General features: G+C 42.8%; 1 gene segment (V, D, J or C); it reads right to left on the bottom strand.

Moving 5' to 3' along the window:
* Positions 1 to 4,336: 4,336 nt before the first annotated feature.
* On the bottom strand, positions 4,337 to 23,500 carry LOC137315167 (Ig heavy chain C region-like). The segment is given in 7 exon segments: positions 4,337 to 5,025; positions 6,153 to 6,473; positions 10,881 to 11,198; positions 11,275 to 11,577; positions 12,960 to 13,277; positions 23,222 to 23,306; positions 23,432 to 23,500. Coding segments are annotated over 7 exon segments (1,797 nt in total).
* Between the last annotated feature and the right edge of the window lie 288 nt (positions 23,501 to 23,788).

The following is a 23,788-nucleotide window of genomic DNA, read 5'->3' as shown; positions in this document are numbered from 1 at the left end:
TCTTCCTCTACCTCGGGGTCTTCTGGATCGTCCTTTAATTGAGGGGTTTCTAGAACCAATAGATTGATATTGTTAGAAAGGTGGTCATGTTGAGAACAGATTAGATACAAAGGCGCTGCAATAGAATGAAACCGGCAATCGTGAGGGATACGGCGTATTCGAATTTGAACTAACGGAACATAAAAATATAGTTAACACATTAACCAGCCCGATATCGATTACGGTGATTTTCAGAATATTGGGGGTTCGCTTATAGTGATAGTAGAGTTCAGATATTGTATATAAACGGAGGATTGATTTTACACGGCAAATATATCCGTCCATTTTACGTTTCAGCGAATAAAAAGCTTTACGATGCTGATAAGTGCTTTCCATTAAAATTAATTTCGCATTTGAAAGCTGATAACAACAAAATGAACGAAATTATATCTAAAAGAATGAAACTCGATGCCATTCTGAACAGAAGGTGATCTGATTATCGGACCAAATCTCTTGCGGCTCACATAGAATGACATAAGAGATCGGCAGTAAAGCGGGGGCAGGGAAACACTGCGGGCTAAAGATTCAACTTTGACTGATCAGCGCACTTTATGTTCGACTGTCGAAACCTTTTGACATTTTATATCAAATGTTGCTTGCAGATACAGACACATTCTGAAATAGGACTATATATAAACTATTTTACATTGTCATCTATACAGTGGCGTTAGACCTGCATCATTGTCATTAGATTTAGTTGTAATTTACGGTGATGACGCTGACATACTGTTCGGTTTCGTATTCCTGACGTGATATATTTCTTCAGTAATTTTTTGTTTTTTCTATTATTATGATCTCGTGGAATCTATAACACACCGCAGCGTATATTCCTGGATGGTGCCACTAATATTCCGTGATATAAACACGATATGTACGTTTACCCCGTACGTTTTGGCCATGAGAATCAGAATTGAAAATGAAGTTAATAATTCATTTAAACTTCGGAATGTGTCACCACTGACAAATCTCGGATCATGTAGACTCTCAGGTTATGATAATCCTGGCCGATATTTCGGGAGGTGGGGTGAGGGTAGGGCTTTGTATTTGCATTGAGTGTGGGCGATTGGATTCTGAAACTCAAAGCATCATAATCGCAGTAGTGACTGACCTGGCGCAGAGTAAACGTTTTCATATTGTTACAAATACGTATGGTCATTTACAAATCATAAGCTTCACTCTACGAGTGTTATTCTACATTGAACTGACATGCTGCGTGATCTAAATAGCACCAAGCTGGGCCGCAAAACCGACCCCAAAGCAAGTCCTGTCTAATTACACCGAAGCTGAATCTACGGTGAGCTATCCGAGTTCGAATGCACTTCTTTAGCATTATCTGATTACATATTGTGGGATTCACAGATTGGCACCGTGAGAAGGACAGCACATAAATTTGCTCACAAACTCGGTGCAGCTGGGCATACTTCGAGCCACGAACTGAAGGATGTGTTATTTGCAGTGTGAGATAAGCAGCACAGCGAGATATCCTCCAGCATGGAGAGATACCATAGCCCATAGAACAGCGGCTCCATCCACTCGCGGAGATATCCTCCAGCATGGAGAGATATCCTCCAACATGGAGGCATACCACACCCCATATAACTGCGGCTCCACCAACTCACTGAGATATCCACCGGAATGGATACTTACCTTATCCAATAGAAAGGAGGCTCCACTAGTTCATCGAGATATCCACCGGAATGGATCAATAACTTACCCCTTCGAATGGCAGCTCCACCCAGTCACCGAGATATCCTCCAGCATGGACAGATACCATATGTGATGGAACGGCAGCTCCTCCAGATGGAGGTACCAAGATTCAGCAACATCTGCTTGGCTCTCCGCCAGCCAGTCATGATAGTTGCCCAAAGTTGGATACGTGAGCGTATTTTCCCATACCTGACCACCAGGTGCAGCCTTCCCTGATCTGGCAGATCACAAAACAATTGTTTAGTCTCCTGCCTTGTGACTCACACAGGATACCAATTGTAACAGAAACTTAACAGAATGAACTGCGTTTAATGTGATTGGTGTAATGGCTTCGTGCTGTTCTGTTTTTTGCAAGACTAGTTTTTTCCCGCCTTTCAGAAGGTGGTGAGTCTTTATGGATGGGCCTGGATGTCGCCCTGCCCACCAGTTCTCCAACCTGGACAATTTGTTCAGGCGGAGCGTCTGCGCTGATCAAGTTTCAACGGGACACTCGAAATAACGTCCTGTTTTTCTCTTGGGAAGAAAATGCAGCGCCACCGTTGGGGGCAAGGACTCGCTGTCGGCTGGGATTCTCAAAGAATATTCTTCATCTCTGTCGCTCAGCTTTCCATTGGCCGAATCTATGCTTCTCCCTGACCTGTGTTTTAACTGAAGTGATATCAGCCAGAATGACGACGATGATAAGAAACAATGGTTCCACTTCATAGATCGCCTTTCACCCCTACAGGAGGTCCCAAAAGATTCACAACCAAATAATTACTTTTTAAAGTGTAATCGCTGTTACTTTTATGAACAACGCTGCAGCCAATAAGCCCATAACAAAGGACTAAGAGCATCACTGTCGTTAATGGGACTCTTCGACTGTTTTTGTAAATAGTGTAGGTTCAGGACGGAATATAGGTCCCAGATTCCGGGAGAGTTCGCTGCTCCTTTAATCTCCCATGGGATCTTTAACACCCAGGTGAAAAGTCCGACGGGGCCCAGGAGAAGCGTCTCATCTGAAACGCCACACCTTCGACAAATCAGCACCCCCATGATTATTGTGCTGGAGTGTTAGCCTAGATTATGGGCCGAAGTCCTGGAGAGGAGCTTGAAGCCACAAGCTTCGAATTCAGAACCCAGAGAGCTGTCAATGAGCCAAGATGACACGAAACTGATAAGAGGATAGTTCCAAACTCAATGAAACCTTTTACAATGGCATGGATTGATAGCTCAACATAAGAACAATAATACTTTCATTTACACAGCGCCTTTAACGTAGTAAAACGTCCCAAGGCGCTTCACAGACAATATTTGATACCGAGCCACATAAGGAGATATTAGGACAGATGACCAAATGCTTTGGTAAAGAGGTTGGAGAGTAGCATGAGGTTGATGGAGAGAATTTCAGAGGTTAGAGCCAAGGCAGTTGAAGGCACGGCCGCCAGAAGTGGAGAGATGAAAACCAGGGATGGACAAGAGGCCAGAACTGGAGGAACGCAGAGATCTCGGAGCGTTGTAGGGCTGGAGGAGGTTACAGAGATAGAGAGGGGACGAGGGCTATGGAGGGATTTGGACAAGAGGATGAGAATTTTAAAAATGAGGAATTGCCAGACCGGGAGCCAATTTAGCTCACCGAACACAGGGGTGATGGATGAACTGAAATTGTTGTGAGTTAGAATACGGACAGCAGAGTCAAGTTTACGGAGGATAGAAGCTGGGAGGCTGGCCGGGATACCATTGGAATAGTCAAGTCTGGAGGTAACAAATGCATGGATGAGAGTTTCAGCAGCAGATGGGTTGAGGCAGCCGCAGAGACGGGCGACGTTCTGGAGGTGGAAGTAGACGGTCATGGTGATGGAGAGTATCTGGGGTCAGAAACTCAGCTCAGGGTCAATAAGGAACTTGAGGCTGCGAACAGTGGGATTCAGCCTCAGACAGTGGGCAGGTGGAGAGATGGAGTCGGTGACGAGGGAACAGAGTTGGTGGTGGGGACCAAAGATAATGGCTTTGGTCTTCGCAATATTTAATTTGAGGAAATGTCTGCTCATCTAATACTGGATGTCGGATAAGCAGTGTGACAAATCAGAGAGAGTGGAGGGATCGAGAGTGGTGCTAGTGGGTTACAATTGGGTGTCGGCAGCATACATGCAGAATCTGACATTTTGTTTTCAGATGACGTAGCCAACGGGCAGCACGAAGATGAGAAATAGGAGGATCCAAATATAGATCGGTGGGGGGACTCCAGAGGTAACGGTGTGGGAGCGGGAAAAGAAGTCATTGCGGGAGATGCCCAAGCAACGACTGGATGGATAAGAATCGAACCAGGCAATCAACAGCCTTGGTCAATAATTGTCATTCGAAAGGGTGACCGGATGTTAGTCGACCTTTATTAATTCCGTTCACAGGTCGATAACTCATGGGTCAATTTAAACCAGAGAATGAATGTAATCTGATTAAAAGCATCACGAGTGTTTGTAAAAAAATGGGGAATTGAAACGTGTTGCACAGGTGGAATATTAGACAATGGACACCATAGATTTCTGGATCAAGGTTTAAACCATCATCACCAAGATAACACGCACACAAACAACGAATCGGGAAGTCAGGAGGTTTTCATTCTGCATTTATTGCGATTTGCGGAGCCACATACAGTCTAAAGCATCATTTCCTGTTTATCCAATAACGTCACTGAACCCTTCAAAGAATCTTCAAAAATATTGCAACTTGTATCAAGCGGTATTAAGGTTATTCACCATTATCGGATTATAACCGTAATTATCCTTCATTCACTGATATAGTCTCATAGATTTGCGAAATATCTAAACAATCGTTAGCTGATCTGGAGGCTGACTCAGATGCCCGAACATAACAGGTCTAACACTTCTATAGAAAACAGCTATTGAACCACGGGGGGTTATGTACACGATTGAAAACTGTCGGTTAGAACGAGTGAAACATTAACTAAAGTAGGTTTACCGTAAGATTTATTTATACTTCTGTGTAAATTCATTGTGAGAGACGGGTGTCCCACTAAACAGGAGTAAGTGGTCCCGCCGTTCCACTCCGCTGCGGTGACTCTCAGTCTGCTGACAATGGAGCTGGAACCACTTTTCTTCTCCGTGTCCGGTTGGGTGGTGTAACCTGAATCCAAAAGGGTGTCATTGGCCATCCACGCGACGTAAATCTCGGCAGGGTAAAAACCGGTTGCTAAACACACCAGGGTTGCCGTCTTCTCAGTGTCAATCTCGACCGCTGATGGAGGCAGGACGTAGACTTTAGGAGGATACATTCCGTCAACTGGAAAGAGAACAATATTTGTTAAACTGAGTCTGTCTCTTGTCCGTCCTTCACTTCCCATTCCCGTCTGCTGGTAATTTGCGTCTTTGGACAATTGGAATTGTTATCTGAGAGAGTTTACACATTTCTCTGCGGGGCCATGGATTTCTTTAATGTTCTTTCTTTTGGGAGTTTTCATTGTGGCCTGATGTTATTTTGCTAAGAGTTGGGGTCAATCCCATATTTGGATAACGATGATACTGTTGTGACGCAACAGTTTCAAACCGCTTACATTTTTCTCGCTATTCTTTACCCGTGGGGTGAATGGCAGGATCCCGGACTATGTTTCACTGATTATAAGAGCATTTCATGATATCATAGAATTGTTACGGCCCGTCGAGTACGTGCCGTTTCTCTGCAAGAGCAATCCAGCTCGCCCCACTCCCCTGCCCGATTCCCGTATCCCTGCAAAATTATGCCCTCTGTTTCTTGACCCTTCATCCAATGGGAGCAGTCTCTCTCTGTCTACACAGTTTCGATCCTTCATGATTTTGAATACCTCGATCAAATGTTCTTGTAAACTTCTCTGTTCTAAGGAAAACAGCCCCATCTTCTCCAGTCTAACCACGTACCGAAGTCCTTCATCCCTGGAACCATTCCATTAAATCTCTTCTGCACTCTCCCCAAGGCATTCACATCCTCCCAACAGCGCGGTGCCCAGAACTGGTCATAATACTCCAGTTGTAATCGAACCACTGTTTTATAAAGATTCATCATAACCACCTTGCTTTTGCACTCTCTGCCTCTATTTATAAAGCCCAGGTTCCCCTAAGCTTTCTTAATCGCTTTCTCAACCTGCCCTGCCACCTTCAACGGTTTAGGCACATATACCCCCAGGTCTTTCTGTTCCTGCTCCCCTTTCAGAAATGTACCCTTTAGTTTATATTGCCTCTTCTCGTTCTTCCTTCCTAAAGGTATCAATTCACACTTTTCTGCGTTGAATTTCATCTGCGATGTGTCCGTCCATTCCACCAGCCTGTCGATATCATCTTGAAGTCTATCACTATCCTTAATGTAGAAAATGAATGATCTTTGACGACCATTGATGGAGTAGGGTCAGTCTCAGAACGAATATTATCTGTGCTTACCCTTTACTTTTCTGGTGGAGATTTTCACTGGTGTTGGCAATTCAATGTCTTCCACGAAGCACAAATATTCAACCCCACTGCCCCATTCTGTCGTGGTGACTTTCAGTTTACTAACGATTGTGGATTTACTTCCATTCCACTCAGGAACCTGAGTCTCCACTCCTTCCGTTCTCCGACTCCCATCCACTTGCCAGGACACGCTGACGTTTTCTAAATCGCTATAAACGACTTCACAAACAATGGTCGCTGTTCGTTTGGTCCAAATCTCTTCAAAAGAAGGGTTCAGTATGATGACAGAAATGTCTGTCTCATGACATACACCTGGAAAGAAGAGGGAATGGTCATTTCAAAGTGTCATGTTGAAACCACGGGTAATAACGACTGCAACATACTCAAAAAATTAAATTATACTTACTGTCGGCTGTTATGAGTTTTCTCAGCTTATTTCTGCTGAGCTATTAGGACAGAGCCCATCTGGGCTCGTTGCTTTCTTCCCTCTGGCTTATTTGGATGATGTCCTCCACAATATATCCGACCATTCCACTATTCGAGAACTGACTGGTTTTAAATGGGGACCTCATTTTGCCCGCTCTGGTGATACAAACCTTCACCAATCAGACTGACTGATGCTGGATGTCAAACGCTGCCCTGTGGCCTGTATGTGGTGGGTTCCAATAAACCTCATGTAAAGGTCCTATATTTTCCAGTCCTAAAGCTTGGGTCTGAAATGACATTGCCTCGGTCCGACCAATCAAATCAACGGCGAAAGCAAACGTGCCCTCAGCACCAACCTGCAGATTGGCACCGATTTAGCTCTTTCACTTCGAGAAGGTAGACAGTGTCGAGAAATACAAACTGCCACTCAGGCCGAGGAAAGAGCGCTTTTGGAAGGTTGAGCTTTAAGACGCATTGTTTGAAGAGTGTAAAGTGAGGAAGTCCATGACCTGTCGATGATATACCTTGTCCACACTTGCTCGATATCTATACCTTGAGAGCAGGAACGGAAATACTACCAGAAAGTGGGAAAACACTCCTCCAGTTTTAAAGTGAAAGAGTCACTCTGACCGTCGAGATCGTTACTTTATACATGAGATACAATCTCAAAGAATCCTCACACCGCGTTCTCGTTGAAAGCTTAATGTATTACTCTGAAAATTATAAACGCCGCCTTCATTATATTCAACTGGGATGTCAACTCTGAACGATCCAACACCCCCACAGTGGACCAAAGTGACGGGCCCATTGCCAATGGGCACGTCACTTTGGTCCACTGTGCGGGTGTCCAATATTAAAACTTTGTTTTTTAACCTTACACTAAAATTGCTCCGTTTCTCTCAATGATGCCAATGCTCCAGAGGGGAGTGTTATAAAACCTGTTTCCAGACTGATTGTAATCACTTCCATTCTCTCTCCTTCCAGCTTCTCAGATATGACCATATACTTGTCTACAGTGATCTCTGATTTAAACACATTAGATTATCATCCTTCCATAAAATGAGTGTGGTTTATTTCACAGTGTGTGTTCCAAGGTCACTCTTATCTGAAGGGGTTTGGCGATTTCATCATTTCCAAAAATGACCATCCTTTAGCAGTAAAACGAAATGATAGGAGGGCAAGAAGAAAACAGATGATTGGTTATATCAAGATGAATCATCTCCACAAGTTCAAGCAGGAAACTGAGTTACAACACAAAGGTATTTGGAAGGAACGAGCAGCAGAAATTTCACCTGAAGGAAATGCTGTGATTGCAGCAATGAGATCTTTACCTCAGTCTTCTAAAATGAAGACAATGGGCGACTTTAGTTTCGGGGAAGATTGACCTGGGATCTGTAATATACTCAGGGGAGAATAAAGTGTGTGCTGCAAAGGAAGTCGAAGCCTTTGATTCACATTGGATGAGCAGACCCGCCGGGATAATATCGTTAATAACAACAGAAAATGCTGCAAAAATCAGTAGCTCTGCGGCATCTCTACACAGAAAGGATAGCGTGGGGCTGAGGAGGTCAGACAGTTCCAGAGAGTGGGTTTCAGTTCTCAGTCAGGATCTTACAACACTATCTATCTTTACAGATTCTGACGGGCCTGCTCTGTTTTTCTCGCAATTACTATTCTAATTTCTGATTTACAGCATGCTCAGTTTAGTTTTAATTTTAACTGTACTAATTGGGATATATTCCTGGATTCCCAACGAACGAAGTAAGAAAGCACCCCAGACTCCTCCAGGTAGTTTAAAAGTCTGTTAATGCATGGCTTGCACCTGAGGGCAGTACGATGCCACATTGGAAAATTAGAACCAAACCCAAACAGGGAGAATCATGTAACAGTTTATGGAGCAGCAGATCTGGAGGAAAAGTCTGAGGTACGTTTTACAGGATATTATTAATGATCGTCTAACAATCACCGTGACAGTGGAGTGAAATTGGTACAAACTATTGTTCTGGGAAGTCAACGTTAGGTTTTATGCCGGCACTGGGCTATTTGAGTAGACACCTAAATGCACTTCGATTTTCAGAAGACACATCATTAAATATCAACTTTCTGGGTCTGTGCAGAGCACGAATTATCAACGACCTGATAATAAATTGGGCAACCGCTGGAAAATGGCCTTGATACCATAGGTTAATGGTGCCGGCTTTCCAGGAGGATAATTATTTGTACTTCTCCACAACATTGTAGCGTCGATCCGCTGCTGCTTCATGTAATAAATCACGGAAAAGTCAAGTGACATTTTCGCATTTGTCAAAGACTGTTTTTGGAGTGGTCAGAATTGAGCGACAACCAAAAGGCATAATTCAGGGATTAACCTTGATATCTGAGGGAGCCAAAGATTGAGTGAAAACGTACAGAAGTTCTTATAGCAGCAACAAGTGTGGTGATTGTAGTTGTAACGATGTTATTTTACTCTGACTCTCATTCACCTGAGTTGCTGAAATAAACCGTGTAGGTGTTGGGTGAACTTCAGGCCGCTGAACATTCTGTGGAAATCTAATGATCCGGGAATAGGACTAGAAATAACAAAACGGACAAGACTATTTTCATACATACGGAAGGTGGTGATACCTTGATTAGGTCCCAGGTCCCGTGCTGAACTTTCCTCCCTAATCCTCTCCGCCTTTTCTCCTCCTACTCCCACTTTCAGACCTTCCTCCAAACCCAACAAGATTTTGGTCACACCTCATAATCTCCCCTTATTGGTGATTGTTTTCCTTAAAACTCTGTGAAACGGTATGAGGCGCTTAAAGGTGGGAAATAAATGTCGGTGTTTTATTGCTAATCCGGTACAGGCTTCACAGAGGAAGGTCACCTTGAGTATCTCTCAAGTGGCCATTCTTCGTGAATCAGCAGAAAGAGTGTGATTCAACAGCCTACTCTACGGTGGAAGCAACAGAGCCCAGTCCAATCCTGCCGTCAGCAGAGGTGTGAACACCCCGACTTCAACTAGTTCTCCCCCAATTGGAGGAAGAAACAAGAACGGGTGTATGCACAGTAACCCGGATGTGCGTAGTCCACTGTAACTTCCAAAAATCTACCAGTTGAGATCAGTTAACTCAGTGAAGATCGGGAGGTAAAACACAGGAACTTCTTAGTGTACAGGGCCATTATAGTGTACAGCTGCTTACCAATCGGAGGAGCCCGAGTTTGAGTCTAATAACAGTGTTTGCTATTATATCCCCTCTTTTCCTCACTGGTGTATGAGAACTATAGGTTGCCCTCCGGTACCTCATCCAATGGTCTATACTTCCTGAGTCCTCCTATGCAGTATCAGTAGGCCATTGTACAGTGAGGGCATCGCAGGCAACTCCTATCTTGTTGTTCCCAGAGTGACCATACACGCACTTACCATAGACAAGGAGCAGAACAATGCGCTATTGCCACTTCACAAATCGATGGACACTAAGTCTGATTAGAAGGTCCCGAACGCCACCAGGTGAGATCAACGAACTCAGCAGTAATCGGGGATCCAAACAAAGATTTAGAGAAGTTTAAAAGTTTCCCCATCCCGAGCACGGTGGTGCTGGGCCAGTTATTGTGCAAATGCGTCAATTTGATTGAACAAAAACAATTAGAGATGAAACAAACTAATCACACGAGCGGAGTTTACACTCATCAAAACAAAAGGTCACATCATTGGGTTCAGTCAGTTAACACGTTATTTGTCTCCTCCTCTAACGTATAGCGCTGGCGGTTCAGAAGATTTGAACACTTGAAATGTACAATGTTCCTCACATCAATTGGTTGGGTGCCCTGTGAAATGGCTGTTTTTTTTGTCTTGAATTTCGCTGCTGGCAACCACTCAGTGTCCAGCTAAACCTAAACCAGGCAGTGCAGAGTGAAGTAAACACCACTCAAAGTCTTCTCCCCACATAGTATGGAACACTCTGCCCGGTGAAAAGTGGATTTAGTGTCTTCAGATACTGCATATTGTTGTTTAATGAAAGCCCACAATCACCAGGGTACCGTGCAGTGAGGTTAAATAGATCCTTATCCTGCCCCTTCTTACTATTGGGTCCTCACATAGCTTGTGGCGGCGAACACATTCAGAGTGCTGATCATTTTATCATCCAATTGCTGCCTGTGAATTAAAGGCGCATTAATTGATAGCCATAAATGTTGTTATATCTGTAACCTAGAGGGATGTGATCGCTAGTGCGTGTGTGGTTCGGGTTTGGACTTCGATTTAAGTAAAAATCATTATTGTGTGAAAGTATTTTGAAAAACTGTCCGTACCTTTCAGATTGCGGATGGTCGCCTTCACGTCGGATTGTGAAGGGGGATGTGAGGCGATACAGGTGTATCTTGATCCTTTCTTCCATTCCTCTGAAGGCAAAATGAGGTTGCTCCTTGTGCTGAAGGTTAGGTCCTGTTCAAGAGCACTGGGGAAACTGGTAACGTTCGCGCTTAAAGCAGCTCCGTCCTTCTCCCAGGAAACGATTATGTTGTCAGGGTAGAATCCTGTTATCAGACATGTGAGAGTCGGGGCGCTCCTACTTTGACTCTCCTCTGGTGATGGAGGAAGGAGGCGGAGCTTTGGCTTCATTGGCTCGACTGTAACGGAAGTTCAATAAGTGTTAGTGTTCCATCCATTGCTATCCGAAAACATGTCTATAGATATTTTACCCACCTCTTATCTTTCCGATTCGTTTTAATACCGGAGGAGATGATTGACCCTGTTGTGCAGAACACGAGTATTCAACCCCGCTATCCCACTCTGCCACGCTGCTGGTCAAGTGGCTGATTGTCAGGTACTGGTTTCCATCCTTTTTAGCTGGTTCAATTTGAACTCCTTCATTCCTTATCTTTCCACCCACTGTCCAAGAGATGGTAACCTCAGTGGGAACCGGAGAGACCACTTCACACACCAGGGTGGCAGTTTTATTGATCCAAACTTCGACAACGGAAGGATCTCTGAGAAATACCGTGAGCTCTGTCAGTGAGAAACGAGAGATTCAGAATCGGGGCGATGATTTAGTGTTGATGGTTTCGGAAATTTATCAAGGATTTCAATTTCATTGATAATCCATAACACGGTATGATGTGAATATGTCTCTCACTGATTATTATTGAATTTTTAAAAATAATTTGGTGTTTGCGCGTATGTTGAGTCGAATCAAAACTATGTACAACTCAACGAAGCTAAGAGAGAGAGAGAGAAACAAAGACATAGAGCGAGAGAGGGACATAGAGAGACAGAGCGTGACAGACAGATAGGGAGAGAGGCAGAGAAAGGGACTGATGGAGAGAATCAGAGAGAGAGTAGGACAGGGAAAAAGAAAAACTGAGAGACAGGACGACAGTTACAGAGAGACAGGGTGGGAGAGAAATATATATATATATATATAGAAAGAGAAATAGGGACAGAGAAAAAGACAGAGAAAGACGGAGAAAGGGGGACAGAGAGAGAGAGAAAGGAACAGAGAGAGACAGAGAGTGACAAATAGAGAGAGACAGATATAGGGAGACACCAGAGGGAGAGAGAGATACAAACAGAGAGAGAGAGGCACAGAGAGAGACAGACAGACAGAGAGAGAGAGAGAGAGAGGGAGACAAAGAAAGAGAGAAAGATTGAATGAATTCGACAGCTCAGAAGGCCATTCGGTTCATCGTGTCTTCTGGCTCTCTGAATGTGCTATCCACTTAGTCGTATTCCCCGGCCCTTACCCGTATCGTTTAAACAAAATCTTTGAAAGGAAGAACAGCTCATTGTTGGTTTTGTGTCCGTATCTGTAGGTTCAATCTTTATACAGCACCCCCTCTCTGTCCATCTCTCTCTCTGCCTTTCTCGTTTCTATCTCCGTCCGTCTCTCACCCGTTTCATTTTTTTAAACACATTTTTGTACTGATACCCAGTATCACACACAATAAATCCTCACAAATGTAAAAAGTAACAGAACCGCATTGTTAAAGTTTGATCCCTTGTGTGTAAAACATACATTTCTGTTCTGTTTCCTTTCTGTTTCACCTGGATTGATCTGGTGAATTAATTAAATAGTGTGTATCACAATTATTTGTAAATTGCTTGTAATATCATGAAAGAGCTGATCAATGTGTTACCCTGACCATAGAATAATATTCATGTATTTGTCAAGATCTCATAGTCATGCCTTTTGCAACATCCGCCCGGCAGCGAGCACCTTCAGGAACCTCAGCCATTGCTGCTGAAACATCCCCAATGATCTTTACTGTCTCACTGCACCATAAACTGGCACAGATAAATTATCACAATAACATCCCAACTAATCCAATACTGAGAAAGAAAGTCAACATGTTTCACCTGTGCAAGCTTGTGAATTGGTTGCATTTTCTCACCTGATGTTTTTCTAATGTCTTTCCGCTGGTTACTGTTGGATGCAGAATGGGACACTTGGCAGCTGTAAAGAGACCCGCTGTTCCATTCCTGCAGGGTGACTTTAAGGATGCTCCTGGAGCTGAAATCTCCATTCAAATTTTTAACTGGGGATGTGGTTGTAAAGCCCGATTTTACAGCGTTTCCGTTCTTCTGCCAGCTCACTGCAATGCTTTCTGGCTGATATTCGCTGATGAGGCAAACCAGATGCACAAAACCTTTTGCTGTCAGTTCGTCACTTGCAGAGTAGAGGAGACTGATGATCGGTGGAGTACGTTTTACTGAGAAAATTAAAAAAGAAAGTCTTACTCGCTTCTATAATGACAATTAAACCGTTTATATCGAGTCCTGGTCAATACTTATTCCCCAACCAACACCGAAAACAGATTATCTAGTCAATATCACGTTTCTCGCAGCCACGGACACCGCCAAATTTAACACACATGGATGCATTGAAGCTGGGTTTAAATGTGCTGATATTACAGTGGGCGTGTTGGGATAAATGAGTTCCGGTCATGAACGAACATTCAAATAATGTTCTTATCACTTGTTAATTTCGGAGTGAATAATGATCAATGTGCTATGCGAAAAAATATCGATACTGTGCAGTGGTGTGTAGTGACAGTCAGATATTAAATGTACATCGATTATTGTTACCAGTAACATGCTTTAATTTTCCTGGGGATGGAGCAGTTTCATGTCGTCACTTTACCGAGGAATATTTTGCAACCGGCGTTTCTTAAGGAAGGAGTTGTTTGGATTTCTAGACGATTGCAGCAACGAGTTTGTAACATCAGAGGTCAGAGACAGCAATGGTTTTGGTAATGTTAGGTGAGGGAGGGATCGAATTAAAATATTTTACAGCACAGAAGGATTCTTTCGGCCCATCGCGACACTGCGGGCTCTGTGTAAGAGCTATCCGCTTAGCAGTAGAAACTCCGCTGGGCCCGCCCAGGCCGCAAGGCGGGAGTGCACATGGGGAAATTGTACATTCCTGGCTTGGCTTGTGATTTTATATCTATTCACCTGAAGGGACCTATAATCAGGGGCTGGATGTGCGCAGTTCCATTCGCCTCTTCTTTCCCGATACCTTGTTTCTCAAATATTTGCCTACTTCCTATTTAAAACTAATTTACAGGGCTATGGGGAAAGAGCAGGTGAGTGGGACTAATTGGGTAGCTCTTTCAAAGAGCGAGCAGAGGCACAATGGTCCGAATGGCCTGCGGCCTGTGCTGTACCTCCAATGATACTATGATTCTGCAAACAGCATTGTTTTTTTGTTTTTGGTAGGAGGTTCTGTGTCCTAACAGCCCTCTCCATAATAAAAATAAATCTACTAATATCTCCATTCATCTTTGGCTGATGATCTGAAACTTATACCCACTAGTTTTCAACCACGGTAAATGGTTTTTCTCCCTTTAAACTTATACCCACTAGTTATAACCCACGGTAAATAGTTTTTCTCCATTTAAACTGATACCCACTAGTTATAACCCACGGTAAATAGTTTCTCTCCATTTAAACTAATACCCACTAGTTATCAACCACGGCAAATCGTTTATCTCCATTTAAACTTATACCCGCCTGTTATCAACCACGGCAAATAGTTTCTCTCAATTTAGCTTATCGAAAACACTTAAAACTTTACTGCCTCTTAACTTTCGAGATCTCAAGAAAAGAGCCCACGTTTGTCTCCGTTCCCAACCCACCGATCCTACAATTCTCAACCTTGTTTACAAATCACTCCATAGCATCGCCCCTCCCCCCGCTTTCTCTGGAACCTTCTCCAGCCCCACAACCCTCCGAAATGTTTGCGATCCACGAATTCTGGCCTCTTGCCGATCCCCGATTTCCGTTGCCGCACAATTGGCGGCCGTGCATTCAGCAGCCAAGGCCTTAATTTCTGGAACTGCCTCGCTAAACCTCTCCGCCTCTCTCATTCTCTCTCTCCTTTTTAAGACGCTCCTTAAAACCTACCTCTTTGAGCAATCATTTGGTCATTTGTCCCAATATCCCTTATGCGGCTCGGTGTGAAATTTTGATTGTTAACGTTACTGTGAAGCGCCTTGTGACGGTTTTACTCCGTTAAAGGAGCTATTTTAATGCAAGTTGTTGTTGTTATGTTCTTCTCATAGTTAACGCCTCTCATCCTTTGCATAATCGTGGTGAATCTCTTCTGCCCCCTCTCCGTGGCCTTGACATCCTACGTAAATTAAGGCACCGAAACTGGACACAATCTTCAACTTTGGCCTAAGCAAATGATTTATAAATCTAATGTTATGTCCTTGCTTTATTACTCTCTAACCTTGCTGACACAGCCTCCTACATTTAAAGATCTATCAATCTGAAGCTCTATGTCTCTCTGTTCTTCTTCTACTTTGAAAGTGTTGCCATTTAGTGAATATTTTCTTACATTCTTCCTCTCCAAATTTATCACTTTATATTCTCCATGTTGCGTGTTATCTGGTATCGACCTGCCCAATCAACTAAACTGTCTGAGGTTGCTCAAATCATCCAGTTATATCGAGAATACAGCAGAGAAACAGGCCATTCAGCCCAACATGTCTATGTCGGAATTTATGCTCCACATGAGCCTCCTCCCTCCCCACTTCATCTCACCCCATCAGCATATCCTTCTATTCCTTTCTCCCTCGTGTATTTATTTAGTCTCCCTTTAAATGCAGCGATGCTATTTACCTCAAATACTCCTTATGTTAGCGCATTCCACAGTCTTACCACTCATCGGGGAGTGAAGTTTCTCCTGAATTCCCCACTGGATACCTTATATTTATGATGTCTAATTTTGGACTCCCCCACAAGTGGAAACATTTTCTCCACGTCTACCCTATCAAACCCTTTCATTATCTTAAATATCTCAATCAGGTCACCCCTGAACCTTCTCTTTACCAGAAAAAAACAGCCCCAGCCTGTTCAATCTTTCCCGACAGGTATATTCTCTCAGTTCTGGTATCATCCTTTTGAATCTTTTTTACACCTTCTTCAATGCCTCTGTATCTTTTTATAATATTGAAATCACAACTGTGCACTGTACTCCAAGTGTGGTAAAAGCCAGATTCTATACAAGTTTAACAAAACGTCACTCCTTTTCAATTCTATTCCTCTAGAAATGAAAATCATTGCTTTGTTTGCCTTTTTATGGCCTTATTAACATGCGTCGCCTCTTTTACTGATTTGTATAGCTATACCCCGAGATCCCTTTTCTCCTCTACCCCATGTTAACTCTTATTATCCAAGCAGTATGTGTCCTCCTTATTCTCCGAAACAAAATGCACCACCTCACACTTACATATATTGAAATTAATTTGCCAATGACACGCCCATTCTTCAAGTTTAATAATGTCTTCTTGCAACCTGACATATTCTACGTTTGTATGAACCACACACCCCGATTCCCAGTCCAAATTGTTAATATAAATTGTCAGCAACTGTGGCCCGAGCACTGATCCCTGTGAAAAGCCACTTCCCAAATTCTCCCATTCTGAGCAGCTACCCTTGAACCAATCTCTCTGTGTTCTATTTTGTAGCCAGCTTGCTATCCATTCTGCTACCTGTCCCCTGACTCCACATGCTCTAACATTAGTCATGAATCTACAATGTGCTACATTATCGAATGTCTTTTGAAAATCCAACCTTCTAACCTTCCTGTTACTTCGTCAAAGCATTCAGTAAGGTTGGTCAAGCATAGCTTTGCTTTCTGACTATTCTTTATTTTATTTTCGCTTTCTCGATGTTTTTCTATTACATCTTTGAGCAAAGATTCCATTATCTTTCCTAACACCGACGTTAGGCTAACTGGTCTATAATTCCCTGGACTTGTTCTGATCTCCTTTTTAAAATATAGTTTTCACATTAGCTGTCCACCAGTCTTCTGGCACTATTCCCCTTTCTAATGAATTTTTAGATATATCTAATGGTGCCTCTGCTATCTCCTCCCTAGCTTCTTTTATTATGAGCCGATGAAATCCATACGGTTCAGGGGTTTGATCCTCTCCATGCTTGCTTAGTTGATCAATTATCTCCCCCATTTTCTATCTTAAAAGTCTTATGTTTTTAAAAATCTTTTCTTCTAATATTCTGCCCACCTTATTATTCTCCCTGGTAAATACTGAGGCAAAGTAACTATTCAATATTTCTGCCATTTCGCTGCCCATTACCTGCGAGTTTATCTTGTGCTTCCCTTTGTGGCCCTAACTCTGTCCTTTGATTATTTATGTGTCTGTAGAATACTTTACTGTTCCTTTTTTATATTCCTTGATAATATAATGTTGTGCTTCCTCTGCAAAGTCCTTTGCGAATATTGAAAATGAACAACTTTACTTGATTAACAAACCCATTATTTGGTATCGTTTCAACCACCTGACACGACATAGCATTAATTTTAAGGTTATGCCTTCTTGTTCTGCATTCCCCCAACAAAGTCAATAGTTTCTCTCTATCTACCCTGTTAAATGATTTTGTCATCTTAAACACATTAATTTGATCACCCATTAATCTTCTATAATAAAGGGAATACAATCCTGATCCATTCAATCTTGCCTCATATTTTAACCCTTTTGTCCCATGTATTATTCTGGTGAATCTGCGGTCGACCCACTCCAAGGCCAATCTAACTTTCCTGGGGTGCAGTGAACAGAATTAAACATGGAAATGAGTAGAGTTCTTCGAAGACCTGTCAAACTAAATTTATCAGGGAGAACTTGCCTTCTACAAATCCGTGCTAGCTGTCTTTAATGAAACAATGCCTCTGTAAGTGAATGTTAATTTTCTCCAGTAATATGACTCTAGAAGATGATCCAGCACTGACGGTAAGCCGACGGCCCCACGTTTACCCTGTGTAAACCTTTCCCCTTCTTTGAGAAAGATTTTACCTCGGTCCTCTGGCACAAATTCCACATCCTAGGATGTTTGAATGTTCGTGGGCCGAGCATCTGCTATTTGCTTTTTGTCTGTTCTCAACATTCGAGGATAGAATGAGTTCCAACAATCTTCTCAGCACTCCTTACTTATCTCTAGTTATTCAATCTAATTGCACCTCACTCTCCCGCTCTACACTTCCATTCCCACGGACACACTTTTCTGTAGAAACCGAGACTAAGTCCTTGTCTAACATCTGCGATTCATTCACCTTTCTGGAGAAGATTCCCTTTTACATCTCTAATCTAATCCCATCCTTAGGTTAGTTGGTTCCAATTTTTAACTTTACTCTTTGGTATTTATACTTATCCAAGGAACTTCCGAAAAATCTTCTCCACAACTTCCTCAATAACATTTTCAAAATCCCTCAATCCAAATGTCAATGGACTTATAAACCAACGGCTGGGAGAGGGCCGTTTCACGTTGGTTGGAAAGAAGCATAGCGAGATACAGAACACATTGTTTTCACTTGAAGATTAGAAGGCTGGGGTTAATTTATTAAAATCAGGCTCCAGCCATTCTGGAATGTGTTCCTCAAAATTTGCCAATGACTAAAATGAATAGATGATGAATCATTCCGAAGCGTCGACCCAAATTCGCAATAAGTGCAACGGGCCAGAGAGGTTTCTCGCTCTGAATGTCTTATAGTGAGATATACAATCAAATAGATATATTTTCAATGTGCAAGGAACATAGCATAACACAACTGAAGCCCATCGAATTAAAGGGGAAGTAGATGCCTAGATACGAAATTGGCTAAGTGACAGAAAGCAGAGAGCAGCGGTAAGCGGTTGTTTTTCAGACTGGAGGGAAGTATACAGTGGTGTTCTCCAGGGGTCGGTATTAGGAGCACTGCTCTTTGTGATATATATTAATGACCTGGATGACACGAAGATGACACGAAGCTCGGAAATGTAGTAATCAATGTGGAGGATATTAACAGACTTTAGGAGGACATACACGGACTGATGAAATGGGCAAACACATGGCGAATGAAATTTAGCGCAGTGAGTTGGAAGTGATGCATTTTGGTAGGAAGAATGAGGAGAGACAACATACACAAACTGGTACAATATTAACAGGGGTGCAGGAACAGAGAGACCTCGGGGTATATACACACAAATCTTCGAAGGTCGCACGCGAAGTTAATTAGGTTGTTAAACAAGCATACGGGATCCCGGGCTTTTTTAATAGAGGCATCGAGTACAAAAGCAAGGAAGTTATGTTAAACCTTCAGAAATCACTGCTTAGGCCCCAGCTGGAGTACTGTGTCCAGTTCTGGGCACCACACTTTAAGATGGATATCAAAGCTTTAGAGAGGGTGCAAAGGAGATTTACCAGGTACCAGGGATGCGGGATTTCAGTTACGTGGAGAAACTAGAGAAGCTCGGGTTGTTCTCATTGGAGCAGAGAAGGTTAAGGGGATATTAATCGAGGTGTTGAAAATCATGAAAGGTTTCGAAAGGGTAAATAAGGAAACACTGTTTCCAGTGGCAGGCGGATCGGTAACCAGCGGACACAGATTTAAGGTCATTGGCAAAGCAACTGGAGGCGAGAGGAGGAGATTTTTTTTAAGCAGAGAATTTCAAAGATCTGGAATGCATTGCCTTAAAGGGTGTTAGAAGCAGATTCAATAATAACTTTCAAAAGGGAATTCGATCATGAATTGCAGGGAAAGCATTTGCAGTTCTGTAGGGAAAGAGTAGGGGAGTGGGACTAATTGGCTAGCTTTAAAGATCCGGCACAGGACCGATGGGCCGAATGGCCTCCTTTTGTGCTGTATCATTCTATGATTCTATGATTGGCAGGGTTGGGCTGGATTCCTACAAGAGCCTGGAAAATAATGGCTGCTGAAAAAATGGATAAGTCAGAGAGAAAGACATACATCTCAAAGGACAACTTCAGATGCTTTACTAAACTAAAGCAATGATACACATCTTTGAAACCATGTAAGATGAATTAACGAAACTACGAGGTGGAAGTGAACAAGTTATTTATCTGAACAACGGCGACAGAATGCAAGTACTAAATTTGCAATCTTTGTGTAAATTGGGTGATTATATCAAAAGATCTCCCAATGATAGTGGTAAAGTGAATACCATTGACAGAGATATTAATACTATTGCTTCATTCCTTTTTTTCGCTCAGAGGAGGCAAGGAAGGAAATTAACCCTAAAAATCACTGTTGGCCGTCTCAGGGAACCACGGTTAACGCTGACTATCCTACGAGAGGGGTTAACCCGTTTTTAATAAACCAGTTGACATCTGGTTTAGTGGAACGTACAGATTAAGTGGATGGTCTTGTGATTTCGGAAGAGAAAGTTGTAAGATTTAGGATTATTTAAACTGGGGAGTATCAGTTGTTTTCGGAGGGAATTCATGGGAGAACAATTTGCATGGATCCGTGTAAAGGAACCAATCGGAGTTTCTGCCCGCGCACATTCTTCTGTTCTTAGAAGGTTTTTCCTTTCGATAAGTGCCGTGTTCTATGTCTGTGATGAAACTTTTCGCTTCACCAGTGTTTCTAGTACAATCTGCATCTCGTTGCTCCCGTTCAAAGACAGTATTCTCTAATGTTACTGACTGCAACATTTTGGGAGCTTTATGCTGGACATTTTCTCAGGTTCCATGTCAGGGGCCATTCAGGTAATCTGCTCTTGTATCCGCTAAGGTTGGTAATCTACCTTCTCCAATGGATAGAGTCTAGAGCAGCTTTACCCTCTATCTAACCGGAGCTGTACCTGCCCTGGGAGTGTTTGATGGGAGACTGTCGAGGGACCGCAACTCTGTATCGAACCCGAGCTGTACCTGCTCTAGGATTGTTTGATGGGACAGCGGAGAGGGAGCGTAACTCTGTATCTAACCCTTGCTGTACCTGACCTGGGAGTGTTTGATAGACAGTGTGGAGGGAGCTTTGCTCTATATCTAACCCTGTACCTGCGGTGGGAGTGTTTGATGGGACAGTGTAGATGGACGTTTATTCTGGATCTAACCCCATGCTGTACCTGCCCTCTGACCGTTTGTTTTAACAGCGTAGAGGGAGCTTTACTGTGTATCTATCCTGTGCTGTACTTGCACTGGGATTATTGCATGACACAGTGTAGAGGAAGCTGTAACGTCTGTCTAACGCCTACTGTTCTTGAACTGGGATTGTTTGACGGGAAATTGTACCGCGAGCTTTACCCTGTATCTATCCTGTGCTGTACTTGCACTGGGAGTGTTTGGTGGGACAGTATAGCGGGAGCTGTACCCTCTATCTAACCCCTAGTGCTCCTGAACTGGGAGTGTTGTATGACACAGTGTAGAGGAAGCTGTGCCCTCTGTCTAACCCCTACTGTTCTTGAACTGGGAGTGTTTGAAGGGACATTCTCGAGCGAGCTTTAGCCTGTATCTATCCTGTGCTGTACTTGCATTGGGAGTGTTTGGTGGGACAGTGTAGCGGGAGCTGTACCCTCTATCTGACCCCTAGTGCTCCTGAACTGGGAGTGTTGTATGCCACAGTGTAGAGGGGGATTTGCTCGACAAATTCATTGGCTGTAAAGCGCTTTGGAACGTCGCGAGGTCATGGAAGATGCGTTTATAAATGCAAACACATTCTTCTTTTCTACCTAACCCATATTGTACCTGACCAGGGGGTATTTAATGGAATTATGTAGATCGACTTCAATGTTTTATGATTTTTAGGGACATATTTTCTCGGATTCAGTGTCGCTTGGTACCCAGGTATGCGGACCCGCCCCTCCCATCATCTGCACCGACGCTTAACCTGTCCAATCTCCAGGCAAGCGATATCCGGACCATGGAATGGCAAAAAACATCCCCCTTACTCTGCACATCAGCTCTGGGATTCTCCTCTCTTTGAAATGCTGACTGAATATCCAGTCTATCAGACCAACACTCAGGCTCCAAACAATCACATTGTTTCTTCAAATTAAATAAGGAAACGGACAGTAAAATGTATAAACAGTGAGTCAAAGACTTCACGATTCTCCACGAGGCATACAATAATGTTTACTTTATTTCTATAATGTGCAGATGCCGGTGATAGACTGAGGTGGACAAATGTAAAGAGTCTTACAACACCAGGTTATAGTCCAACAGCTTTTGGACGATAACCTGGTGTTGTAAGACTCCTTACATTTATTTCTGTACACAAACATTAAAAGAGAATTTCACTTCTCACACTCAAACCCACCGCAATTTCAATGTTCTCTGCTACTCGGCACAATCTTAAACACAGAGTGTTTCTGTTGTCCGAAATGCGACTGTCCAGGAGACTGGCTTCCATGGAAACAGGCCTCCCACAGACCTACAGTATAGGAGATGAAATTGTCCTACGCCAGTAACGCGACACGGGATCCTTGCGAATCGGCGGCCTGTTTTACACCCCGCCAGACCTTCTTTCCACTGAATTTGACAGAACGATAGTTCGAGCTCTTTTGGAGATTCGGATAGTTTCACTGTCCGTTTTACTTGGTTTGATCGGAAGAAAATTCCGAATATTTTCCAAGTCAATATAAAGGAAAATCTGACGCGGTGTATACGGGCGGCCGATTTGCTATCGCCCGTTCCGCGCTCCTCGATCAGACCAATTTCAGCCCCAATCATTTTGTTTTCTGTCTGGGTCACTGTGACGCATGCGCCGTTAATCCAGGGTCACAAATGTCAAGATTCGAATGGACAATATATTCGAAGGTTCGGTACCGGTATTAACTTAACAGCTTTTTTTTTAATTGAATAAGGGGTGATTTTAGAGGGGGAAAGTAATTCGTACTCAATATTTCATAAAATTACACGTTGAACTAATTCCTTGTTTGCAGCAAACTTTCCTCGCCACAGAATGTTATTAATTCTTTGAATCAGAAATAATGTATATTAGGGATATGCTGCGCCGCCTCACTAAGGAGAATAACAGCACTAGGCTGGGTGTGTTTTAACTGTTTAAACTATCACACCGGCGAGATTCATAACTATATAAATCAGCATCTTAAATGATCCATAGGTGGTAAGTTATATATTTAAAAACAGGCTTGTTTTGAGGTTCGTTATGTATTTAAATACAGGATTGTTATATATTTAAACATAGGTTCGTTTTATTCTCGAACATAATCACTTTTGAAAAAGATTATTAAGTTTAAACCAAATAAACTGACAGCGAAGCTAACCGAACCTCCAAAAACAGTTTCGGCTATTGCCCTGTGCACTTAAGAGCATTTTAACGAGAATGCTAATTCTTCATATCTTCTCTGAACAAAATCTTATTGATAAAGTAGCAAGAGAGGTCACTTACCAGAGTTCACAGTCAGCACGGTGCCAGTTCCAATAGAGGAACAGTAACCGTAAATGCCACAGTCTTTCAGCTCCCAGTCAGCCTCCTTCAAAAAGGGTCATTGAAATTAAGGTGCGGTAATAAATACACCAAAACAACACGGCTGCAATGACCTTTCCAATACACTGCAGTCATTAACCTATCTTAATTTTCCGTCAGTTTCTGTCGAACCAGATATTTACAATGTGCAATGCGAACTCCTGTAGCACTGAAAAAGATAATCCCTTGATTTAATATCATGGAATTCAGCTAGATTATCACCAAAGATCGAATTGGAATTGATTTCAAACTTTATGAAGTAACAACCATAAGGAAGAAAGCACATTAAGCAGTCATCTTCACGAGTAGTAAAACAAATAACTGTTGGAGAGGTTTGTGCCGTGGCCCGAGTCACTGTGTCAGTGTGTCACTGCAGCCACACATCGTTTCAGATCAGCACAAGAAATCTATTGCTACAAATGTCACAGAAATCCCTTCAGATAGTCCAAGATATTGATTGAAAGATGCAGTAAATATAATTCAAATCAT

This window comes from Heptranchias perlo, unplaced genomic scaffold (genome assembly GCF_035084215.1).
Source record: "Heptranchias perlo isolate sHepPer1 unplaced genomic scaffold, sHepPer1.hap1 HAP1_SCAFFOLD_54, whole genome shotgun sequence".
Lineage (NCBI taxonomy): Eukaryota > Metazoa > Chordata > Chondrichthyes > Hexanchiformes > Hexanchidae > Heptranchias > Heptranchias perlo.
Note: the sequence above shows the minus strand (reverse complement) of the source record. Positions and strands in the feature narration are given on the sequence as shown.